Here is a 23,605-nt window from a genome sequence, read left to right as displayed (position 1 = left end):
CTTGTCTGTGGTAAAAAAAACAATTAGTCAAAACGTTACACAAGTAACATACTACAATAAATGTCTGCTTTCTGAACACCTATTTGGGTTTTTGTCTTAAAAAAAGGAAAAAAGAAACATTTTGATACTTCCTTCTTTCCTCTTGATTGAGGTAAGGTCTCCTAAGCTAGGTTCTAGTAAGTCCTGAGTAAAATGGGACTATGGAAAACCCCAAGTTACATCTGGGAAAATATCATAATTCCTTTCACTGAGGCTAGTCTTAAACGGATCATAAAAATTTTACGTCCCTCACCCAAGATAGTTGTGGAAAAGTTCAAGATATTTAGCTTCAGGTTGTTGGAACTCTCTTAGACATACATACGTACAGTGGTACCTCGGGTTACATATGCTTCAGGTTACATACGCTTCAGGTTACACACTCCGCTAACCCAGAAATAGTCCTTCAGGTTAAGAACTTTGCTTCAGGATAAGAACAGAAATAGGGCTCCGGTAGCACAGCGGCAGCAGGAAGCCCCATTAGCTAAAGTGGTGCTTCAGGTTAAGAACAGTTTAAGGTTAAGAACAGACCTCCGGAATGAATTAAGTACAGTGGTGCCTCGCAAGACGAAAATAATTCATTCCGCGAGTCTTTTCGTCTTGCGATGTTTTTTGTCTTGCGAAGCACGGTCCGTCGCAACTGCGCCTCTTCAAGTGGCTTTAAGAAAAAAGCGCAAGACATTTTTGTCTTGCGAAGCAAGCCCATAGGGAAATTCGTCTAGCGAAGCAACGCAAAACCAAAAAAACCTTTCGTCTAGCGAGTTTTTTGTCTTGCGAGGCATTCGTCTTGCGGGGCACCACTGTACTTAACCCGAGGTACCACTGTATATATCTTAGATATATAGAGAGTTGCCGCTTAGAACTTGGTCCTGCTGCCTTTGACAGCAGCCTAACGCAGAGAATCAGATAAGATACGCATCGCTCACTACTTTTCTCCATGCCAGGAAAACATTTGTCTGTCAAATATTTGTGTGTTAATGACACAGGAACAGGGCCAATAAAAATGCCAGAAAAATGTAGCAGTTTCTAGCTTCTTTTAAGTGTGACTGAAGTGTCTAATCCAGAAAAAAACATTACCTTGTCCATGCATGCATATGGATTCCCAGCATCAAATCTAAAGATGGCTTCATTTTTAAATCTGTTTCTGAACTCTTGCTGTTTAACCTGAAAGACATAGTACACACACAAACACAAAAGTTGAGTTCTTGAAAGGTTAAGCAGGTGATCCATTGAGATGATACCGTAACTTTTCCTTAGCTGCTATCCATTAAGTACGTTCCATCCCATGAACCCTGAATCATTTCATTTAAGTCCCCTTGAATTTGCTTAAAACTTTATTTAATACAGCCTGCACAACCCTGACACAAATCACATCGCACATACATTTAAAACATTCCCGGTGGATAAGCATAAAACATTTAAAATCTACATTTGATCTGACAACAGTGGCAGGCACCATGTTTGAAGTAGAAACAGATTAGACATAATTGAAGATAAAGAGGACGCAAGCATCATTCCCACTTTTAGGTGAAGTGGGCTTTAAATTATCAGATTCATCCGGAATATATTACCAGAAACATTGAATTGTTATCTTTAGACAGCCTTTTCTAAGAGTTTACAATTTCTCAGTTCAGTGAAGCTTGCCACCAGCTTGTTATCGGAACAAAAAACGAAAAATCATCCGGTTCACAGCACAGAACTGATCTCACCTCAAAAAGTACACATTTTCTTCTGATAACAGACACTTCATTGGACTGTAGAGGAGCCACTTCATGCTTCACAGTGAAGGCAATCTTTTTAAGATTCTTCCACTTTTCAGGTAATTCCTAACAACGCACAAACCGATATTGTTTGTTCGTTGGCACATCAAGTCAGCAAACCTTCCTTTCACAAAGGGTTGTACACATGTCTTATTTTCACTTTCCTTTTCCTCCTACCCTGGTACATTTGTACCTTTTACTCTCATTATCCTCTGCAATTGTAGACTCATTGCTCATAGTAATTCATAAAATATATTTTTTGCATTTTTAAAAAAACATTTAGGTTCAGCAGTCTGCATCTCAGTAAGCTTAATTTATATTCAGTCTGAAAATGAACTCAGCATCTCCATTGCCTGCCACATAGTATATGGCAGGTATTGCTTTTTGTTTAAAGAACAGCGGAACCTACACTTTCTTACCGGTGAATATTTGAATATATAATAAGTCGCCCACATAGTCAATATCCAAGTGGCATTACAGTTCACTTCAGGTATTTGATGTTTTTGTTAAGTTATGGCCTTCTCGGTAGTGGCACCCATTCTGTGGAATGCCCTCCCATCAGATCTCAGGGAGATGAGTAATTATACATCTTGCTTTTTAAGGTTTAATGTTTTACTATGTTTTATATATGCTGGGCTGGAAGCCACCCAGAGTGGCTGGGGCATAAACAAACAAACAAACAAACAAACAAACAAACAAACAAACAGGTGAACAATGCACCACCATCACCCACGCTGGTATTCCAGTCACCATCCATAAGTGTGTGTGTGTGTGTGTGTGTGTGTGTATGGTAACTGCCTGAAGTGGGACTCTTCTGTACTAGCTCTCCATTTCAGAAGATTTCCCTCCAACTTAGGAGACCTTCAGGAAGGCCAAAGCAGAAGCTATGCTACTGAGCTTTGATTCTTTCCCAACCTGGAAGTTTAGATACTGTATTTAGAAGAAACCACATACAACAACAGTGAACCAGTTCTTAAACCCGGGCCATCAGAAAAGGAGAATTGTTTCCCTTACCTATGTAGCAGTGCTTCCTTTGTATGAAAAAATGGAGCAGGTGTTATTCACAGATTTGTGACACCAGGCTCCAAATATCCATATAATATCTCTCAATAGCTTCATATAAATGTGCGGGGAAAGATGGAAGGAACTGACAATGCAAATGCCATGGGGTTGAGAAGACATCTCCACAAAATGGTACATCTGCTAATGGTCCTTAGAGGCAAGAGTAGAACCAAAGTACCCCAAATTCCTAATAGCCACACCAAGAGGATACCACGGTCAGTGGTATCAAGAGCAACCAACTGATCAAGGAGGACTAACAAGAGCCACACTCCCATTTCTCCCATCATTTCTAGGCATAGGTCTGAGAGGTTTTTCTATTGTCCCGCCTCTTTCCCCAGGAAAACCTGTGCTTTACTGCTAAATCGGAGCAAACATCTACTGGGTTTTCTGCAGATTGACGTTTATTCTGATTCAGCAGTAAAAAGTGGGTTTTCCTGGGGAAAGCAGCAGGACAAAAGAAAAGCCCCTCAGACCCATGCCTAGAAAACACAGTACAAATGGAAATAAATTAGAAATTAAAAAATTACCCAGTAACACCCTAGACACCAACTAAGTTTGTTCTAGGTATAAGCTTTCGTGTGCAGGCACACTTCTTCAGATACACTGAAACAGAAGTCACCTTCTGCGGCAGAAGCAATTGATGTAAAAATCGTCTCGTAATCTGGGGAACCGGGTTCGTGTCTCCGCTCCTCCACATGCAGCTGCTGGGTGACCTTGGGCCAGTCACACTTCCTTGAAGTCTCTCAGCCCCACTCACCTCACAGAGTGTTTGTTGTGGGGGAGGAAGGGAAAGGAGAATGTTAGCCGCTTTGAGACTCCTTCGGGTAGTGATAAAGCGGGATATCAAATCCAAACTCTTGCGTCCATCAAGAGGGGTCCATATTGTGGAGTCTCTTTTTTTTGTAACATTTTTTTTTATGGCAGTTGGTGTCAATGTTCTGTTCATTGGTGGGTTGGGAGGGTGGTAGCTGTTCCCCAGTAGGTTGAGAGATGTTGTTTTGTGAAGATGCTGTTTGTTCTTCTTTGTCTTGTTCTTGTGTGTGTTGAAAGTACTCCCCCAGGCATAGACGGCGGAAAAATGCTTCCAAGTCCCCGCAGAACTGAATATGGGGTATCTGAAGAAGTGTGCATGTACACAAAAGCTTATACCCAGACCATGAGATTTACAGGATGTATGGCTTTGAAGGAGAATGTACTAAAAATGACGCCAATAAAATTGGCTAAAATGTATAGAAAGAAAGACAGAAAATGCTAGAAATGTAAGGAAGTAGATGGGGATTATTTTCATATGTGGTGGTCCTGTGACAAGGTGAAGAGATTCTGGGAATTAATTTACAATGAACTTAAAAAGAATATTCAAGTACACTTTTCCCAAAAGGCCAGAGACATTTTTGCTAGGTCTAGTGGGAAGAGAGATTAAAATAAAAGATCAGAATTTGTTTATGTATGCCACAGCCGCCACAAGAACTCTACTGGCCCCAAAATGGAAAACACAAGATTTACCAATCATCCAGGAGCGGCAGGTGAAGATGACAGATTTTGCGGAACTTGCCAAATTGACAGGAAGGACCAAGAGGACCAGAGATACAACAACAATTGGAGTAAATTCATTGAATATTTAAAGGAGAACCACAAAAGTTTAAAGACACTAGCAGGACTGGAATAACACCTTCAATGTAAAATAGTAGAGTTATGACAGTAATATATGTGATGTATATACCAGCTGCAGGGAGGGAGGGAAATCAAGACTCAGCAGAGTCAAAGGGATTATATTGTGATAATAAGGAATGTTGGGGAAAGGATTATATGAAGAAAATAATAAAAAATCACTTGAAAATAAAAGCTTATACCCAGACCAAACTTAGTTGGTCTCTGAGGTGCTATGGACAATTTTTAAATTTTTTATTTGTTTCAACTGCATCAGACCAACATGGCTACCTACCCGAATCTAGTACAAATGAAAGTAATCATGGGATAAAGAGGAGTGGGGATGAGTGCAGAGTCATACTTCTTACAGGTTTAGAATCAGAGGTAAAATGCTGAAATACTGGGAATGTCATAACAAGGATGAATTGGAGTATTAGGTACTAGAAGTCTGAGAAACGAAATCTGTAAACAGGTAAAACCCCTAGGAGAGATTTTTTTAAAAGGGGGTAAATAGATAGATGGAGTTAAGGAGAAGCAATAAAAAATAAAATACAGTGGTACCTCGGGTTACAGACGCTTCCGGTTACAGACTCCGTTCACCCGGAAGTAGTACCTCGGGTTAAAAACTTTGCTTCAGGATGAGAACAAAAATCGCGCCGTGGCGGCAACGGGAAGCCCCATTAACTAAAGTGGTACCTCAGGTTAAGAACAGTTTCAGGTTAAGAACGGACCCTCCAGAACGAATTCAGTTCTTAACCCGAGGTACCACTGTATCAAATAAGATATTGGCATCAACTTTGTTCTAAAACTTTAATTCCAAAGGAAAGGTTAGTAAAAAAAAAAACCCAAAACTGTTGCAGTATTACTCAGCCCACCTTTTCATAAATATCTAGTTCTATGCATAAATCTGCTGGACTTCTTTTTTTGCGTTGTGTCATTTCCCAAGAAATGAAAATATTTCATGCTTGGTATGAAACTTGGAAGCGTGTCAGCTTGATTGGCTTATTTTTTCTGTTCTAAATTCTCATTTATTTTAAGTACTTCATTGAAAACATGTTGTTGCTTTTTTACTATGGAAATATTGTCTTTAAGGTGCAATTTATAGGCAGGAATGTCTTTGTGCCCTCATTTATGGATTCATTGTCAGTAGATTGCTTATGTATATTAAATTCTCAGGCCTAGTGAATGGATGACAATTTTTGCATCCTATAAGAACCGGTGTTTTCAGCAATGACTCACCTTGTGAGATGGCCCTGGTTTCAGAACCGACTTAGGGCTGCTTTCTAAAGTTGGTTCTAAACATAGGGCAGTAGCCAATGTTATATATAACAGTAGATAGTATTAGATGTAAGCGAAAGGCTGGGCTGGATGAATCCCTAGCCGGAATTAAGATTGCCGGAAGAAATATCAACAACCTCAGATATGCAGATGACACAACCTTGATGGCAGAAAGTGAGGAGGAATTAAAGAACCTTTTAATGGGGGTGAAAGAAGAGAGCGCAAAATATGGTCTGAAGCTCAACATCAAAAAAACGAAGATCATGGCCACTGGTCCCATCACCTCCTGGCAAATAGAAGGGGAAGAAATGGAGGCAGTGAGAGATTTTACTTTCTTGGGCTCCATGATCACTGCAGATGGTGACAGCAGCCAAGAAATTAAGAGAAGCCTGCTTCTTGGGAGAAAAGCAATGACAAACCTAGACAGCATCTTAAAAAGCAAAGACATTACCTTGCCAACAAAGGTCCATATAGTTAAAGCTATGGTTTTCCCAGTCGTGATGTATGGAAGTGAGAGCTGGACCATAAAGAAGGCTGATCACCGAAGAATTCATGCTTTTGAATTATGGTGCTGGAGGAGACTCTTGAGAGTCCCATGGACTGCAAGAAGATCAAACCTATCCATTCTTAAGGAAATCAGCCCTAAGTGCTCACTGGAAGGACAGATCGTGAAGCTGAGGCTCCAATACTTTGGCCACCTCATGAGAAGAGTCCCTGGAAAAGACCCTGATGTTGGGAAAGATGGAGGGCACAAGGAGAAGGGGACGACAGAGAATGGGATGGTTGGACAGTGTTCTCGAAGCTACTAACATGAGTTTGACCAAACTGCGGGAGGCAGTGGAAGACAGGAGGGCCTGGCGTGCTCTGGTCCATGGGTTCACGAAGAGTCGGACACGACTAAACCACTAAACAACAACAAGAAGTATTAGATGTTAGTGATTGGCAGGGCTTCACAGGCAGGGTCGCATTGCATACCTGGCTTCTGAATGCTACGCATTGCTGTTGGTTACCAAGGGCAGGCAGGCAACGTGGAGATCAGCACAGCAAAGACAAATGCTCCTTTCGCCACATCCTCACTGCGCCAAGCTCCCCACTGCCTCTCCCTTCTTCCTCTGCTGGCGTGTTTGCAGATTCAGGGAGAATAAAAGGAAGCACTTATTCACGCAATGAAAGATGCAGTGAAGGTCTTCCAACTTGGATGGCCTTACATGGGTAGTAGACAAATTCATGGAAGATGTGACTATTAGAGCCCCTTAGTCATGACCATGGCTTTGTTACACCTCTGAGTATCAGAGGGGGGATGCCTCAGAATACCAGGTATCGTGAAAAAGAGGGGGCCTATTTTAGTTCATTCTCTGCTTGTGGGCATCTAGTTGGTCACTGGGAGAACAGATTGCTAGGACCAGGTGAGCATTTCATCCGATCTGGCAGGGCTCTCCTTATGTTCACTTCTTGCCTCTGATCTCACTGGGCCCTAACATGTTGAGAAGACCTCTGTAAGCAGCAAACATTATGAAACTTATTTTTATTATAGTTTCTAAATATTATGTATTTTGTGGTTTTATATTGTGGTTTTGTGTTGTAAATGCCCTGAGACCTGGGGGTATAGGGTGGTATAAAAATTTAATTGATAATAATAATAATAATAATAATAATAATAATAATAATAATAATAATCCACCCCCATCGTTTAGCCCGGACACTGAGATCCAGCGCCGAGGGCCTTCTGGCGGTTCCCTCATTGTGAGAAGGCAGGTTACAGGGAACCAGACAGAGGGCCTTCTCGGTAGTGGCGCCCGCCTTGTGGAACACCCTCCCTTCAGATGTGAAGGAAATAAGCAGCTATCTTATCTTTAAAAGACATCTGAAGGCAGCCCTGTTTAGGGAAGTTTTTAATTTTAATGCTGTATTGTTTTTAACACTCGATTGGAAGCCGCCCAGAGTGGCTGGGGAATCTCAGCCAGATGGGCGGGGTATAACTAAATTGTTGTTGTTGAAACTCAGCAGATACAACAGCAGTTGAATTTTTACCTTAAGTTCTGTGTAAATCTGCTCTGGTAGCTGTTGCCCATAGCTTCGCAGCAATTCAGCCATCGATTTCAGAGGCTTGAAAATATCCTCAATGGATTGTCGGTCGCGGATAGCCATGAGGTGTCCCATTATTTCAACCAGAAGTGCGTAATCTCCTTCATTCACTTTCTTAGCTAAACCTTTTTCCGTTTCATGGATGAACTTGGCTAATTCTGTAATGCTAGAACAAGGTTATGATGTCAGCAACTAATGCGTACTGAGTTTGCTGCTTTCACAGAACTTCATACTTTTAAGGACCTTTCCAGACCCATGTGCACACGTCCATTCAGCTGTTCTACACCCCTCCACACGCATCCCCCATCCTCCAGGCAAATAAGAAGCACTATCACAACTCTAGAGTACATGCTAGCCAAGTAAAAATACTCAAAGAAGGAACAGAGCAGGGCTGGCAGGAGGTGTTGCCTGGGCAGAGACACTGTGGCATGGGGTGTGTGTGGAGTATAGGCCTGGAAAGAGTCTCTAGAGCAGTGTTTCCCAACCACTGTTCCGCGGCACACTAGTGTGCCGCGAGATGTTGCCTGGTGTGCCGCGGGGAAAATTAAAAAATTCGAAAGATTTTTTTTTTTAAGTCAAATTTTCGATTGGGGCGCCGTCACTAGATAACCCCTGGGGTTCCCTCCCTCCCTCCTGCTCTGCGCCTCCCTCCTCCTCCTCCTCCTCCGGGGAGGCCCTTCCTGGCTCTCGGACAAGGCTTGGCGGCTGCCACTCACTCACTCGCTCGCCCACCCGTCCCTCCATCCCTGCACCCGGCCTCTCCCCCTCCGTCCCCGGTGCGGGGGCTGCCGGGATCCGTAGTCCCCTCGCCCTTGGGCTCCGCGCCCGTGCGGGGTGCGCGAACTACGTTTCCCAGCGTGGCCTGGCAGGCCGGGCGTTTTGTTTGAAGCGCTCTTCTCCCGGCCATGGAATGAGCGCAGCAGCGGCCGGGCGGGCGGGCAGGGGCTCTTCCGCGCAGACCCCGCGCAGCCTGCCTGCGCCCCCGCGGAGATCGGGCGGCAGGATGGAGCCCGGGGATCCCCGCGGAGGCGGAGCGGCGGAGGCGGAGGCTGCCCCCCAGGTAGGGCTGCGTCGGGGGGGTGGTTATTTTTGCAATGCTGCATCCGCGCCGGAGGGGACGCATCGGACTGCGGGGAGGCCCCTTGGCGGGCGTGCAAGGCAATGCATGCGTGCAGGCGTTGCATGGAGTGCAGTGCAATGCAATGGCAACGCGGCACCCTGCATGCATGCATGCAACTTCCACCAGCGCTCCGGACTTGACAGGTGAGGGGGGTCCCCAGTGGGCGGCAGAGAGAGCCGGGAGGGCGAAGGGGAGCCGGGGGGAGCAGCGCTGCTCCCCGAGCCGAGCCCGGGGGGAAACTTCGGCGTCGTTGCGCCGGGTGTTGGAAGCGGAGGCTGGCGGGGGCCCCTCACCTGCAAAATCTGGTCGCCTCTCATATATTTCATGCATTGCATTCATCGCCCGCTTTCTCCTCCAAGGAGCTCCCGGGGGCGCGCATGGTTCTCCCCGTGTTATCCTCGCAACAACAGCCCTGCGAGGTGGGTCAGTCGAGTGGCCCAAGGGAGCACCCAGGGATTGTCCTGGCCAGGTGGGGTGATTTGAACCCTGCTCTCTGCCCGGTCTTCGTCCTCATTTAGCCCCCACATGTGCATTACTGTGCATGACTGAGGTTTTCCCCCCTCGTCTTGGCTATGGTGTAAGTCTGTGCTGTTAATTAATGGGGTTCTGCCTTCGGAGAAGATGAGCCAGCCCTCAAGGAGGTGATTATGTAATTTGCTAGCAATTCATGTCCCTCCCGGCGTGACGCTGCGCGCTGACGTCACAGGGCTGTAATGGTGGTGTGCCTCAAGATTTTTTTCATGAAACAAGTGTGCCTTTGCCCAAAAAAGGTTGGGAAACACTGCTCTAGAGGTGCCACCTTTGGCTCCTGGTCTTGAGGTTCCCCAGTGTGAAGCTTCTATCTGCATGTTCATTGGCTCAGCGCACAGGGCTGTCCACTGACATGCAGCCTTCCACAACAGTTGGTTGTTGTTGGTTAGGCGTTTAGTCGTGTCTGACTCTTTGTGACCCCATGGACCAGAGCACGCCAGGCACTCCTGTCTTCCACTGCCTCCCACAGTTTGGTCAAACTCATGCTGGTAGCTTCGAGAACACTGTCCAACCATCCTGTCCTCCATCTTTCCCAACATCAGGGTCTTTTCCAGGGACTCTTCTCTTCTCATGAGGTGGCCAAAGTATTGGAGCCTCAGCTTCAGGATCTGTCCTTCCAGTGAGCACTCAGGGCTGATTTCCTTCAGAATGGATAGGTTTGATCTTCTTGCAGTCCATGGGACTCTCAAGAGTCTCCTCCAGCACCATAATTCCAAAGCATCAATTCTTCGATGATCAGCCTTCTTTATGGTCCAGCTCTCATTTCCATACATCACTACATAATTGGGGTTCTGGCTCATATGGAAGTCTGTGTGTATATATCCTTGCCTCCTGCAGACATCCACACTCCACATCAGAGGTGTGGCCAGGGAAGCTGCACAACGTCAAGGCTGGTGCCAGCAGCAGACCCCTGCTTCTTCTTCAATGCAATTAACCCACAAAAGGACGTATTTAAGGACCATTCAGAAGAGCAAGTCCTTTGTACAAAATCATCTGCGATTCTGCTTTGCTGGGATCAAACTCTTTATGGTGGTTCTTGTTTGGCTTTGGTGATGCTCCATGGCCTTGTTTCTCCCCTACTCAATATTTCACGAAACGCGCACAGTTCCACCCCCGTTTCAAAAGATGTAGAATTCAAAAGCCTTTTTAAAAGACATCAAAGATGGCTTACCTTTGGGCTACGTAGTTGAGCAGATGCTCCTGAAACATCCAGCTCCATTTTTTAATAACATTCATCACAGCTATCTTAAAAGGCTTAATATCCACCTGAAACCAGCCATTAAAAATCTTCTGGTTTTCAAACTTGCTTACTTCTTCATGCAGGGTTTCATAAATGCTGATCTTAAAGAACAAGATGTGATTAAAATTCTGGTGTTTTAATTAGAAGAGCAAAATCGTGTAAATAGCTTAATGGAACACAACTAACAGAGGCAGATGAAAAGACATTTTAAAATGACAAAGTACCTGTTGTTTAAAGTGATTTAACTGTGGGGAGCATTTCCGAAGTTCATAGTCTGCATATAATTCCAGCTCTTCAGTACGGAGAAATCGTCCATAGACAAGGAACTGCTTCATAAATTTGGCTTTATCATCCATCCATAAGTGGCTGTATTTCCTAAAGTAGCTTTGATATTCCTGAACATTAACAATGACCGAGTGCACCCTGGTCATGATTTCCCGGTGCATTTTATCCAGTGTATCCATCTGGTCCACATCATCCTAAATGTGAAAATAAAACCAGAGAGAGTTGGTTCAATGGTTTTTGAGAGAGAAAGAGAGAGAGAGAGAGAGAGAGAGAGAGAGAGAGAGAGAGAGAGAGAGACTGCAGCAAGGCTCCAGGACAACTGCAAGTATATACAGTGGTACCTGGGTTAAGTACTTAATTCGTTCCGGAGGTCTGTACTTAACCTGAAACTGTTCTTAACCTGAAGCACCACTTTAGGGAGTGTGTAACCTGAAGTGTATGTTACCCGAGGTACCACTGTAAACTAATCTCATGGTTTACAAACACATACTCTGGCTTCCATCACAGTGTCCTGTTGTGCCAGAAGCGGTTTAGTCCTGCTGGCCACATGAACCAGAAAGCTGTCTGTGGACAAATGCCAGCTCCCTCGGTCTGAAATAAGATGAGCGCCACACCCCATTTGACTGGACCTAACCGTCCAGGGGTCATTTACCTTTGCCTTCTACTTTACACTAAGCTGAAATATGCCTTAGGCTGCATTCCTATACTCACCCAGAAATAAGTCCCACTTAACTCAATGGGGCTTACTTCTGAAGGGACACACATAGGATTGCGCACAAATAATTACATTACGAAACAAGTGTCAGAGGCCACACTGCAATTCTCTTTTAAGGTTCAAGTCTAGGCTCTCAGCCCCAAGAATCCTTTGGCGTGCAATTTCAGATGTGACTACTCACATAATCCAAAATGCTGTTGCCATGGCAAGCTGTTTCTAAGTGGCAAAAAAAAGAGAGCTAAAATCCGATGGAGAGAAAATGATGCCCTGCCCCTAAGGTATATATACCAATGAGATGTGAGTGGAAGGCTTTCAATAAATGCAAGACTAATTAGTGTGTCTGGATGTGTTCACAATTACACACACACACGCTTTTTAAGTCTGAAAAATATTCCAAACTTCTTCTGCTATTATGAGCATGCATAGGTAAGGAAATGGAATTGTTCCCATTTGACTTTGGCCGTACCTCCTACATGTGTTCAGCATAACCAGCAAAAGAGCCTACATGCCTCCAAACTATATGCCCTTTAGCTGTTGTTGGATAACTTGTCTACATCATCATTTAGACCAGGGGTAGCCAACACGGTGTCCTCCAGATCTGAGTTGTTGCTGAACTGCTACCCTCAGCCTTTTGGGCCCTGTTATCAGAGGCCACTGAGAGCCTTTAGGTATTGTTGTCTAGGTTCCCACCCCTACCCCAAATAATAAAACTAGACAATTTTAGGCATGGTTTTGAATCACATATTTGTGCATGCCCATGCCTCTTTGTTTACAAAAAGAAGCTATGGGGGATCCCCAATTCAGACTGGAACCATATAGCAGGGGGACTTTAACTTTTTCCCCACCTACTTCAAGGGGAGGAGCAATTTTCAGCAAGAAAAGGGTGGTTGAAAAGGGTTAAAACCCATTGCCCTGAGATGTGGTCCCAGCTGCTTTTTGTGAGCAAAGAGATAAGGTTGGCTGCAAGCACATTTTTTTCAAAATCTTGCTTATAGTCACATCATGTTTGATTCAAACACACATTACCATTAGTACAACCCACTTTGCTGGGTGTCTCCCAAAACAGAGTTTACCATTTTGTTTTATTTGTAATGGATGCCAGCGGTGTCATATTGGCCAAACCATAGCATCATAGGTAGAACATCAAAGGTAGAACAAAGCCAAAGACTATCATTCAGTCAATTGGATGGACAATATAACCTTAGTTGAAATGGCTGTTTAAAATATTCAGTGGTTAAAGAAAAAGATAGTAGATACATTGGTGATTATACCTGATAAGTGTTATGTCCAAGATGCTTGGCAACTCTGTTTATATTTGATGCAATCAGGTAAATGTTCTGGATTAGGCCCTCCACGATGTCAGAAAAATTGCCGTCGACAGTGTGCTCCAAAGAAGGCTTAAAAGTCATTTCGTTGTCGTTAAGGATGAGCTGCGCTTCAAATAAGGGAGCAGGTTTTGAGGTTGTCTCGGTGTTTTCAACCAGATACTGAAGAGAACACTTGATAGCTTGAAACAGTCCATCTGAAATCATGTGGTCTATGTATTCAATGTAGGCTTTCCATTCATCAGAAAGAGGATCTGCCTGAAGCAAGTTCTGATTCTCCTGGAGAAAGCAATTTGCCCGAAAATGAGCAGCAGAATTTAAAATTGAACTCCCCAACACAGACTTTCCCCTATTCCAATTAATTTACTTCTTCAAAAGTGAAAGACAACTCTTTTTGCCGTTTCCTTTTTTTTCTTTCTTTCAAGGAAGAAAAGGTCCCCGCTATTTACAACATAATTGCCCGCCTGATCACTCAAGTGTCCATTGAACAATGCTCTAAAATAAAGGACAACACCAACGCAGGAAGTCTGAGAGCTACAGAGGCTATGCAAGCTGTACATCTCTCCTTTTCCTTGTTTCCAGCAGCACCTCTGTCTCTGTGATTTGGTGAGCACATCTCATCCTAACATCAGTGATGACCAAACCTGGCCCTCCAGCTGTTTTAGGACAACAACTCCCATCATCCCTAGCTAACAGGACCAGTGGTCAGGGATGATGGGAATTGTAGTTCCAAAACAGCTGGAGGGCCAAGTTTGGCCATCGCTGCTAACATGAAAGCCCTAATATGTGATCACAGGAGGGTAAACCAGATGAGAAAGAGGGGAAAGGAATGGGAATCCGATATACTTATTTTATTTTATATATAATTTATTTATTAATTAAAATTCTATACCGCCATTTATCTGAGGATCACAGAGATGTTTACAACTATATGTCCACTCAGACTGTTGTAATACCTTCATTTAAACTCATTTAAGCAGCCCTGCAAGCTAGGCTAGGCTGAGAAACTGTGACTTCTCCAAGGACACACAACGAACTTCCTGGCAGGATCTTAACACCCTTCACACCATGCTAAGCAAACCAACTTTCTGATCTGCATACTTCAGTCTAGGGCAGGAATGGGAAACCTGTGGCCCTCCAGAGAGTTCATTTATTTATGCTTAACAGAATTTGTGTATCACTTAATCATAAAAACCCTCTAAGCAGTTTAAATAAAACAGACATTAAAATTCTCAATCAAAGTCAAAAGTTAAAAACAAGGTGGTCTAATTGTTTCCCACAATATAAATAAAATTTTCTGGGAATTTTCTGGAGGGTGTGGGGGGGGGGCAATAAATTACATATTACCTGAACCAATTGGTGGATCCTGGTGCTCATCTCTTGCACTGATCCATATAGCTGGCACATTCTTTCATTGTTATCAAGGCACAGCAGTGGACAAGTGACACCAGTTTTCCGCACAAGGAACGAAGTTTCACTCAGTCTATGCAGCAGGTTCTGGATCAACCCCACATTCTCCTTGGCTTTCTGGAGCCTGCTGCCTACGTTTTCAATGAGTTCCCTGGTTTCCTCGATATAGTCCCACAGTCTCTCATTTCGCCAGGTCAGTGTGTCGAAAGCAGGCTTTAACTGTTGGTCGATTCTCCCAATCTCGTGTGCTATGAGCTCTGCTTCCTCAGGCAGAATTGTCCTCTGCAACTGGTTATATTGCCTGGTGATTAAATTTAAATTTCCAATGTACTGAGGGGGAAATAATAATAATAGTAATAGTGTCTATTATTCAATGGTGATTTAATGGAGACGTAGAGTGAATCATTCATCATAATCTAGAGATCTCTCTACCATCAGAAGTTTACTCAGAACCCTTGCATGTGAAGACTGATCCATTCCTTCCAATGGAGGGAACAGAGCTGTATGAGACAAGGGGCTTATCCACACTTGTCCAGCTACTTTCCCCCGGGGAATCCCATCATTAACAGCTGAATTGGAGAAAAAGTTAATCAGGTTTTTCTGTCGATGGATGTTTGCTGCAATTTATTGGTAAAGAATGGATTTCACTGGGGGAAAGCATTGAAGAAAGCAAAAAACAAAACAAAACCCAAACGTTGGACAAATGCTTTCTAAGAGGGAAATCTTTAATATGATTTTTTAAACACACACAGAGAGAGAGAGAGAGGGGGGGGGTATGGTCTCCATGCTGACTTGCATGTTTAAAGTTAGTTTGGCCCCAAGCATGGAGTTATAGATTATAGAATCATTATGACCGTAGAGTTGGAAGGGACCACGAGAGTCATCTAGTCCAGGCTTCCTCAACCTCAGCCCTCCAGATGTTTTGAGACTACAATTCCCATCATCCCTGACCACTGGTCCTGCTAGCTAGGGATCATGGGAGTTGTAGGCCAAAAAACATCTGGAGGGCTAAGGTTGAGGAAGCCTGATCTAGTCCAATCTTCTGCAATGCAGACATCTTTTGCCCAACTTGGGGCTTGAGCTCATGACCTTGAGATTAAGAGTCTCATGCTCTACTGACTGAGCCGTCTCAGACAGCCCTCCCGAAAAGGCCACCATTATTTTAACCCCCTGATTTCATGTGACCTTGATGTATTTATTTATTTTTGTAAGTACTGGGTAGCAAAGAAGATACGATCTCTCAACTGGACTGTTTATTTCCATTGTTGTGTGAGTACATGGTGCTTAGAAACAGGTCAACCTACACCCATTTCAAGTGGCCAATGAAATAGCTAGCCCATCATTACAACACCATGTCCCAGGCTCTTCTAGAAGCAGGAGGCAGGAGGAGAAATGTACCAATTTAGTGTAACCACATTGGGATGTACTGAGCCCAATCACCTGAGCTCTACAGGGGATGCCAAGAATTTTCACACCAATTCCCCACCTAACGCTGTCAGTCCCTACTCCATGTTCTGGTAGGCCCCTCAGCAAGTTCTCCCTCCTTGAGTGGGCTCTCCTCTTCATCCTTGCTGCTGTCACTGTTGCCCATTCTACTGCCCTGTCTCCTTAGGCCCAATCCACACAGGTGCCCTGGGAATGGGCTCAAAGCAAGTGGAAGATACTGCTTGGCCTCCTTCAGGCCAGTGCTCACTTACTTAGAGAGGACAAGTAAGCAGGTTGTGACTGTGCAGAAGAGGAGAAGATGCAGCAGCAGTGATAGGTGTTCCAAGGATTGGTTGTGCCTCTGTTTCCTCCTGTTGCTGGGATGTGGACCTTTACCTCTCTCATGTTCTACATCAGTGTTTCCCAAACTTGGGTCTCCAGCTGTTTTTGGACTACAATTCCCATCATCCCTGACAACTGGTCTTGCTAGCTAGGGATGATGGGAGCTGTAGTCCAAAAACAGCTGGAGACCCAAGTTTGGAAAACACTGTTCTAAATGCATCACTGAGCCAATCCTGTACATGGATTTGGTCCTTTTTGTCCACACAAGCACAAGGAGCAAGTTCTCATTGGTGTCTTTACTTTCTGTTCAGCGCCAGATTGCATTCTCAGCACTGGAGGAAGCTGCTATTCAGAACACAACCCTACTGGATAAAATTTGAGTTTGTGATGGGCATTGGCTTCACAAAGAATCCCACAGTCCATTAAGACATCTGCAAGCTCTCCCGCCTTCTGTGAATTCTTGGTCTGAGAAGCCCATTTTCCTACCAGTGCTTTTATAGGAGGAATGAGAGAGGAATAAAGGGGCCTCCCCCCACCCCCACGTTCTTTTCTCCAGTACCTTTAGAGAAAAGGAAAGTGTGGAGACCCTAAATGTAGTTGAAGTGTTCGGTCCTCCCGCCCCCTTTGTAATTTGAACACTGCTATTTTGCTGTCAATAGGACCGCCAACTAATTCAACAGAGAAGAGGGCCCTTTGTATTCAAAGGAACACATATGCGTGCAGTAAGACTGAAATACAAGATTAACTACAAACTACAATATAACAACCATCCAGCTGACAAAATAATTAGGAAAAAATAGTTGTGCACTCTTTGCTTTTGGTTTAGATAGTTGAAGACTCAAACAGATTACTGCAGTTATGTCAATTTTCTTCCATTTCTTTATATTCGCACACATCTTTCATACGGAATCGCTTCTATTTACCTTGTAAAGGGTTTCTCTCTTGGAATACAATTGCATGGCAACCTCAGGTATATCAGGGTGTTTTAAAGCCTCAAGGTATTTCACTTCCCTGAGGACGGCAGAGAGCTGCAGGAGAAGATGTAAATGGTTTTGTCATGTTGCAAGAAGCTTCTTCAAAACTACCTCGCTTCAAGGACACTCGTGCAACTTCCTTCCAGGTGTACCATTGGACATTTTAGTTCAGATGCCGGACAGATCCTCCAGGTGCTCCACAGTGGTACCTCAGGTTACAGACACTTCAGGTTACATATGCTTCAGGTTACAGACTCCACTAACCCAGAAATATTACCTCGGGTTAAGGACTTTGCTTCAGGATGAGAACAGAAATTGTGCTCCAGCGGCGCAGCAGCAGCAGGAGGCCCCATTAGCTAAAGTGGTGCTTCAGGTTAAGAACAGTTTCAGGTTAAGAACAGACCTCCAGAACGAATTAAGTTCTTAACCCGAGGTACCACTGTATAAGCATAACTGTATTACTAGCGAGGTTGGATTGTTGTTGTTTTCTTTTTGGTTTTTGGTGTTTTTTTTTAGTCTAACTTGTGTAAAGGCAAGACTCCAGGCATTGCTGATGGTTGCAGGAACCTCGTAACCCTTGCTGGAGAATATAAGCAACAGGAAGTAGGGGAGTAATGGCCAATAAACATGCACAAATATTTGCTATGGGCCCAGGAAAGGGCTCCGAATCACGAGTGCAAATAATTCTGAGGCTCCTCACCCGACTGAAGGTTGTTATAATCATCAATGCTATTTTTCTAGAAAAAGAGGTGCCAGAATTCACTGTGAATTGGTGCCCACCTGAGAGATGCCGGAACTGACTTCAGGCTGAAAAAAAGCCCTGATCATCATTCCCTGATGTCCCCAGTCTTCCTGCCTGTCCCCTGAAGCCCATAATGAAAGTTCATAATGACTGAAAAATGATTCACCCTAGTGTGGTAAAGGTAAAGGTAAAGGAACCCCTGACCATTAGGTCTAGTCATGACCGACTCTGGGGTTGCGGCGCTCATCTTGCTTTATTGGCCGAGGGAGCCGGTGTACAGCTTCTGGGTCATGTGGTCAGCATGACTAAGCCGCTTCTGGCGAACCAGAGCAGCGCACGGAATTGCCGTTCACCTTCCTGCCGGAGCAGTACCTATTTATCTACTTGTACTTTGATGTGCTTTCGAACTGCTAGGTTGGCAGGAGCAGGGACCGAGCAACGGGAGCTCACCCCGTTGCGGGGATTCGAACAGCCAACCTTCTGATTGGCAAGTCCTAGGCTCTGTGGTTTAACCCACAGCGCCACCCGTGTCCCAACACCCTGGTGTGAGTTGATGCCAAATGCAGTCTTCCACGCCTCTCCATCTGGCCTTTGTAATGCCCCTCATTAGCCCTGGATTTGCGCTTCTTTAAGTGCTTTTGATGGTTGGGATGTGTTATTGAACTGCGACGATGTATTTTGCTTTCTGGGGTATAGGATGGAGAAGGGTACATGGGTAGAAAATTCTGGCTTCTGCGTGGTTTGGATGCATCCTGCTGTACAAAGGTAAAATCTGTTGCTCCACCCACTTTTGCCTCTGGCCCCACCCACAACATGCATGCAGCTCCTCAAAATGGAATTGCAACCCTCCACCTCAGAAAGGTTCCCCACCACTGGTTTAATCGACAAAGGTCCGTATAGTTAAAGCTATGGTTTTCCCAGTCGTGATGTATGGAAGTGAGAGCTGGACCATAAAGAAGGCTGATCACCGAAGAATTGATGCTTCTGAATTATGGTGCTGGAGGAGACTCTTGAGAGTCCCATGGACTGCAAGAAGATCAAACCTATCCATTCTGAAGGAAATAAGCCCTGAGTGCTCACTGGAAGGACAGATCGTGAAGCTGAGGCTCCAATACTTTGGCCACCTCATTAGAAGAGAAGAGTCCCTGGAAAAGACCCTGGTGTTGGGAAAGATGGAGGGCACAAGGAGAAGGGGACGACAGAGGACGAGATGGTTGGACAGTGTTCTCGAAGCTACTAACATGAGTTTGACCAAACTGCGGGAGGCAGTGAAAGACAGGAGTGCCTGGCGTGCTCTGGTCCATGGGGTCACGAAGAGTCAGACACAACTAAATGACTAAACAACAACAGTAAAGAACAAGTTGTCTACTTTACCTTTTCATTAAAGTTTACTTCAAACAATCCAGAGTCATTGTATCTGAGAATTGGTTGACCGAGATGTGCTTCACAAAGGTGGCTTAAATCTTGTGCCCATGTGGTATGAATTTCCTCATCGTGTTTATCCAATAATTCCAACATTTTCTCACATTTTTGGAAGACAAAATTGGTTTCCTCTGTCTGCAGAATCCTAGAGAGAGAAAAAGGATTTCCTCCTCCTCAATGTCATTTCTAAGTACACAGTGGAAGGTGCTTTGGGAAGTGGTTTAAGCCCTATTGTACAATTTTTATAGCAATACTTACAGATGATTGATGCGCCTAAAATGTGTTCTGTGCTTCAGCAGTCTCTCTCGTAACTCCTGAGACCATTTTAAATTGCCTGCAGTCACTGGCATGTTTTTATGAAGTGCATTGCCTCCATCCCTTAACTTAAATAAACAGAAACTGTTATGATGATGGACTGTCAATAAACCATAAGTAAAACCTGCAATAAAACTCAAGAATGATCCCATTGGAGCTGAATCCAAAAATCTCCCACTGAAACAGGTTCTAGTTTGCAAATTCTAAGCAGATTGACGCAGAATTAAAATTCCCATTGGGAATAAGCAAGCCTTACTTCTGAATACATGCTATTGCTGTACTTTTCCGTGTATACGACACCCCCATGTATACAATGCCCCCTCTTTTTGGGGACTCCAAATACAGAAAATGTTGGGAGATTGCCCAATTGTTGAGCGTTTTTGTGGCCAAAAATCACTCACCTGCAGGAACGCAGCAGCCAATCGCACGGACATCAGCAAAGCCACCAATCGCCTGCAAGCTCGCTGAAAGCAACCACCAATCACTCGCCCAATTGCCACAGCACCCAATAGGCAGTGGACCTTGCAGCACCCACCAATCACCCGCCAAAACGTCACGGACAATATCCTGCTCACAGCAGCCACCAATCACACGCCCCACCTCTCCACTATCTGTGTATAAGACGACCCCAAGTTTTTAGCAAAACATTTTGATAAAATAACCTAGTCTTATACTCGGAGAAATACGGTAAATGTTGAAGAACTACTCTTTTAAGAATCCTGTGCTATGATAAAGAATACCATACATGCTTGTTGAAATGTATGGTAATGGTCAGGCATAATATGAGCTGCAGCCCAAGAACACCAGAGGGCTGCAACTTCTCCACCCCTTCCATAAACGCTGTAAGACTGGTGAAGTGATGAAGTCACTTAAGCATCACAGACGGCTGTGTGAGTTCACAAGCCTATACAGTGGTACCTCGGGTTACATACGCTTCCGGTTACAGACTCCGCTAACCCAGAAATAGTACCTAGGGTTAAGAACTTTGCTTCAGGATGAGAACTGAAATTGTGCTATGGCGGCGCAGTGGCAGCAGCGGGAGGCCCCATTAGCTAAAGTGGTGCTTCAGGTTAAGAACAGTTTCAGGTTAAGAACAGACCTCCGGAACGAATTAAGTACTTAACCCGAGGTACCACTGTATTACATCACAGACTTGATAAAGAAACTGATGCTCCAGGGCTAGAGTTTCTCTGTCAATGAGAATCGAGTCCTGTAGACTTTTGATAAAGCAGGCATGTCCAAAGTCTGCTTTGGGAGCCTAATCCAGTCAGTTCAATCTGGCCCCTGTGGCAGTTTACCTCCTAGGGTAAAACTTCAATCTTAAAAAAAAACCTCAACAACTTTGATTGGCCCTCACGAATGCTCACTTCATCAAATCTGGCCCTCTTTGAAAAAAGTTTGGTCACCCCTGGGATAAAGGTTTGTTTACATTTATATCACTTATTCCTAGGTGGTATACACACGGCTCCCAAGCCAAGCTCTGAGCCAGCAGCTTGCTTTTGAAAATTCTCAATTACAATTGGAAAGAAAAAGAAAAAGGGAACATTCTCTGTTTCTCTTTTAACATTTCTTTTACTTCTACTCAGGTTTTTTTTTAAAAAAATTAATAAATAAATGTTATTTTTTTAAATGCCTGAGCTCTGGGCTGTTGGCATATCTCTCCCCCTGAGATGTCCCTGGAATGACTTTGTAGATGTTCAGAAGAGTTCTTCTGCTGCCATGGCCACCATGGGGGATGCAAAGATTGGGGTTGACCCAAGATACTGGGGCCCCAAAATGCTGCTCCCCTCCCCACCAAGGAAGAAGGGGAAGATCTACATCAGGAACAAGGAGGGAAAGAAAGATCTACATCAGGATCGGCTGCCCCTGTGGATTCTACTGCCTTAGGCAGTAGACTCACCTAAACATATGGGTGGGCCAGTCCTGGCAACACAAATACAATGGTAAAAACAAAATAAGGCGGGAAGGTTAGGAAAGGGGGGGGGAATCTGTTCACCAGCATTTCTCACTATCCTGAAACCTATTGAAACTTACCCCAATGGAAAGAGGGCTACCCAATTCATCACAACCTAAAAGCACATTATTGGAAAGAATCTTATGGGCATTCTAATTGCCTCCAGACACTGTGCCTACCATACACATGCCAGACAAGAGTTGTATAAGTTGGAAATCTATTCATAGAAACAAACTTTTTCAGTGTGTCCCCTCCCCCTTCAGTTTGTACTAAAACACAAAGTAATGAGGTTATTCTTGACAACACAATAGCTAGTCACCAAGGAGAAAATAAAATTAATGTCTCTGTAAATAAGTAAATAACATGAAATAATAAATTAGAATGCCAAAGACTGTTACCTACTTTTTCTATTTGATTGTCAAAGATTTGCTTGCAGCAGGTAATTTCCTCATCAAACATTGAAAGAAGAACAGCAACGTTTGGATAAAAATGAGAATAGATGACAGGCCTTTCCAGAAGTTTTCCAAATATCTGCAAAATCTTGAATTTTAAAAAAGAAGGTAACTGAAGCACGTGTGTCAATTTTCATCTCTGTTTTAAAAGATGCTATTTTAGGTGGTTTTATAAAAAATTATAAAGGGCAGAATAATTTCTTTATCTGTATTGTATATTCTGTTTTAACAGATTGGCATTTATGTGTTAGCCTTCAAAGATTATTTCAGGTAAAATTATTGTATGGGTTTAAAGTGAAATCACTTTGATGACTAAATTCTTGTCTTTACATTCCTCCACAATCTGTTTAGTAGAGTGTTTCACAAGAAACCAGCTATTAAAAGAACAAGATTCTCCTCTCATTTTTTTTAGGGCCTCACCTGGGACTGAAAGAAATGCATCTCTAAAAAAGGAAAACCTAGAAAGAAAAAGCAGATCAGAAAGAGACCTCTGGACTATAATTAAATGTTTCAGTTCTGATCCCTGAATTCAGTGATATCCCAATTTGCTTGGTATTTGTTTATTTATTTATTTATTCATCCTATCATTAAATTTCTATACTGCCCTTCATCCGAAGATCACAGAGTGGTTAACAATATAAAAACACAAAAATGCATCCCATAACAACAAACAAAACAAAATTAACCAACACCCCCACATAGTATTTTTATTTATTTGTTAAATTTGTAAGTGATAAACAGAAGAAGAGTTGTTTGATACACATAAAAGAAGTTATATGATGGCCATTGAACCCTGATTACTGTTTCAGGTACAAATAGGTTTGCTTACAGTAGAAATGAGGAATCTGTGGCCCCCCCAGATGTTCTTGGACCACAGCTGCTATCATCCCTGACTTTTGGCCATGATGGCTGGGGCTGATGTGACTTAGAATCCAACAACACTTAGAAAGCCAAAGTTCTCCCATCCACGAATTACAGATTCTATATAGCTTCCTGCAGCAGTGTTTCTCCGAAGTCAAGAGTTACAGTAAACATGACGATGGAGTTGTGTGAACTATGAACAACTATCTGGCCTCTTTTAAGTTTTAGCAAATAGACTGGGACCATACTTGAAGGAGCGTCTCCATCCCCATCGTTCAGCCTGGACACTGAGGTCCAGTATCAAGGGTCTTCTGATGGTTCCCTCCCTGCGAGAAGCCAAGTTACAGGGAACCAGACAAAGGGCCTTCTCAGTGGTGGTGCCCGCCCTGTGAAATGCCCTCCCATCAGATGTCAAGGAAATAAACAACCACCTGACTTTTAGAAGACATCTAGGGAAGTTTTTAATGTCTGCAGTTTTATTCTGTTTTTAGTGTTCTGTTGGGAGCCGCCCAGAGTGGCTGGGGAAATCCAGCAAGATAGGAGGGGTATGTTATTATTATTATTGTTGTTGTTGTTGTTGTTACACATATCCTCCAACATTTCTCTAATGAAAATAGGGACATC

At 43.8% G+C, this 23,605-nt stretch overlaps 1 protein-coding gene and 1 long non-coding RNA gene across 2 annotated transcripts in view; one reads left to right on the top strand and one right to left on the bottom strand.

The window, feature by feature from the left end:
• LOC310691029 (dynein axonemal heavy chain 11-like) overlaps nt 1–20,539 on the bottom strand; it is a 228,191-nt gene extending 207,652 nt beyond the window's left edge. Inside the window, exons 1-11 of the mRNA XM_083470619.1 lie at nt 20,116–20,539; nt 19,658–19,782; nt 19,352–19,544; nt 17,185–17,289; nt 14,432–14,824; nt 13,031–13,363; nt 10,984–11,238; nt 10,691–10,860; nt 7,815–8,034; nt 1,746–1,862; nt 1,114–1,200 (exon numbers count right to left, since the gene is read on the bottom strand). Of these exons, the coding sequence (XP_083326745.1) occupies nt 1,114–1,200; nt 1,746–1,862; nt 7,815–8,034; nt 10,691–10,860; nt 10,984–11,238; nt 13,031–13,363; nt 14,432–14,824; nt 17,185–17,289; nt 19,352–19,544; nt 19,658–19,782; nt 20,116–20,148 (2,031 nt within the window). The 5' untranslated portion in view covers nt 20,149–20,539. The remainder of the gene's footprint in view (nt 1–1,113; nt 1,201–1,745; nt 1,863–7,814; nt 8,035–10,690; nt 10,861–10,983; nt 11,239–13,030; nt 13,364–14,431; nt 14,825–17,184; nt 17,290–19,351; nt 19,545–19,657; nt 19,783–20,115) is intronic.
• A 454-nt stretch (nt 20,540–20,993) lies between these two features.
• On the top strand, nt 20,994–22,616 carry LOC310691297. The gene is made up of 3 exons (XR_014518454.1): nt 20,994–21,133; nt 22,093–22,228; nt 22,533–22,616. It is a non-coding gene; the product is annotated as an uncharacterized lncRNA (long non-coding RNA).
• Nucleotides 22,617–23,605: the final 989 nt, after the last annotated feature.

This window comes from Podarcis liolepis (assembly GCF_965112155.1).
Source record: "Podarcis liolepis genome assembly, chromosome: 1".
Taxonomy (NCBI): Eukaryota; Metazoa; Chordata; class Lepidosauria; order Squamata; family Lacertidae; genus Podarcis; species Podarcis liolepis.
The sequence above is the reverse complement of the archived record's forward strand: the minus strand, read 5'-3'. Positions and strand labels throughout refer to the sequence as shown.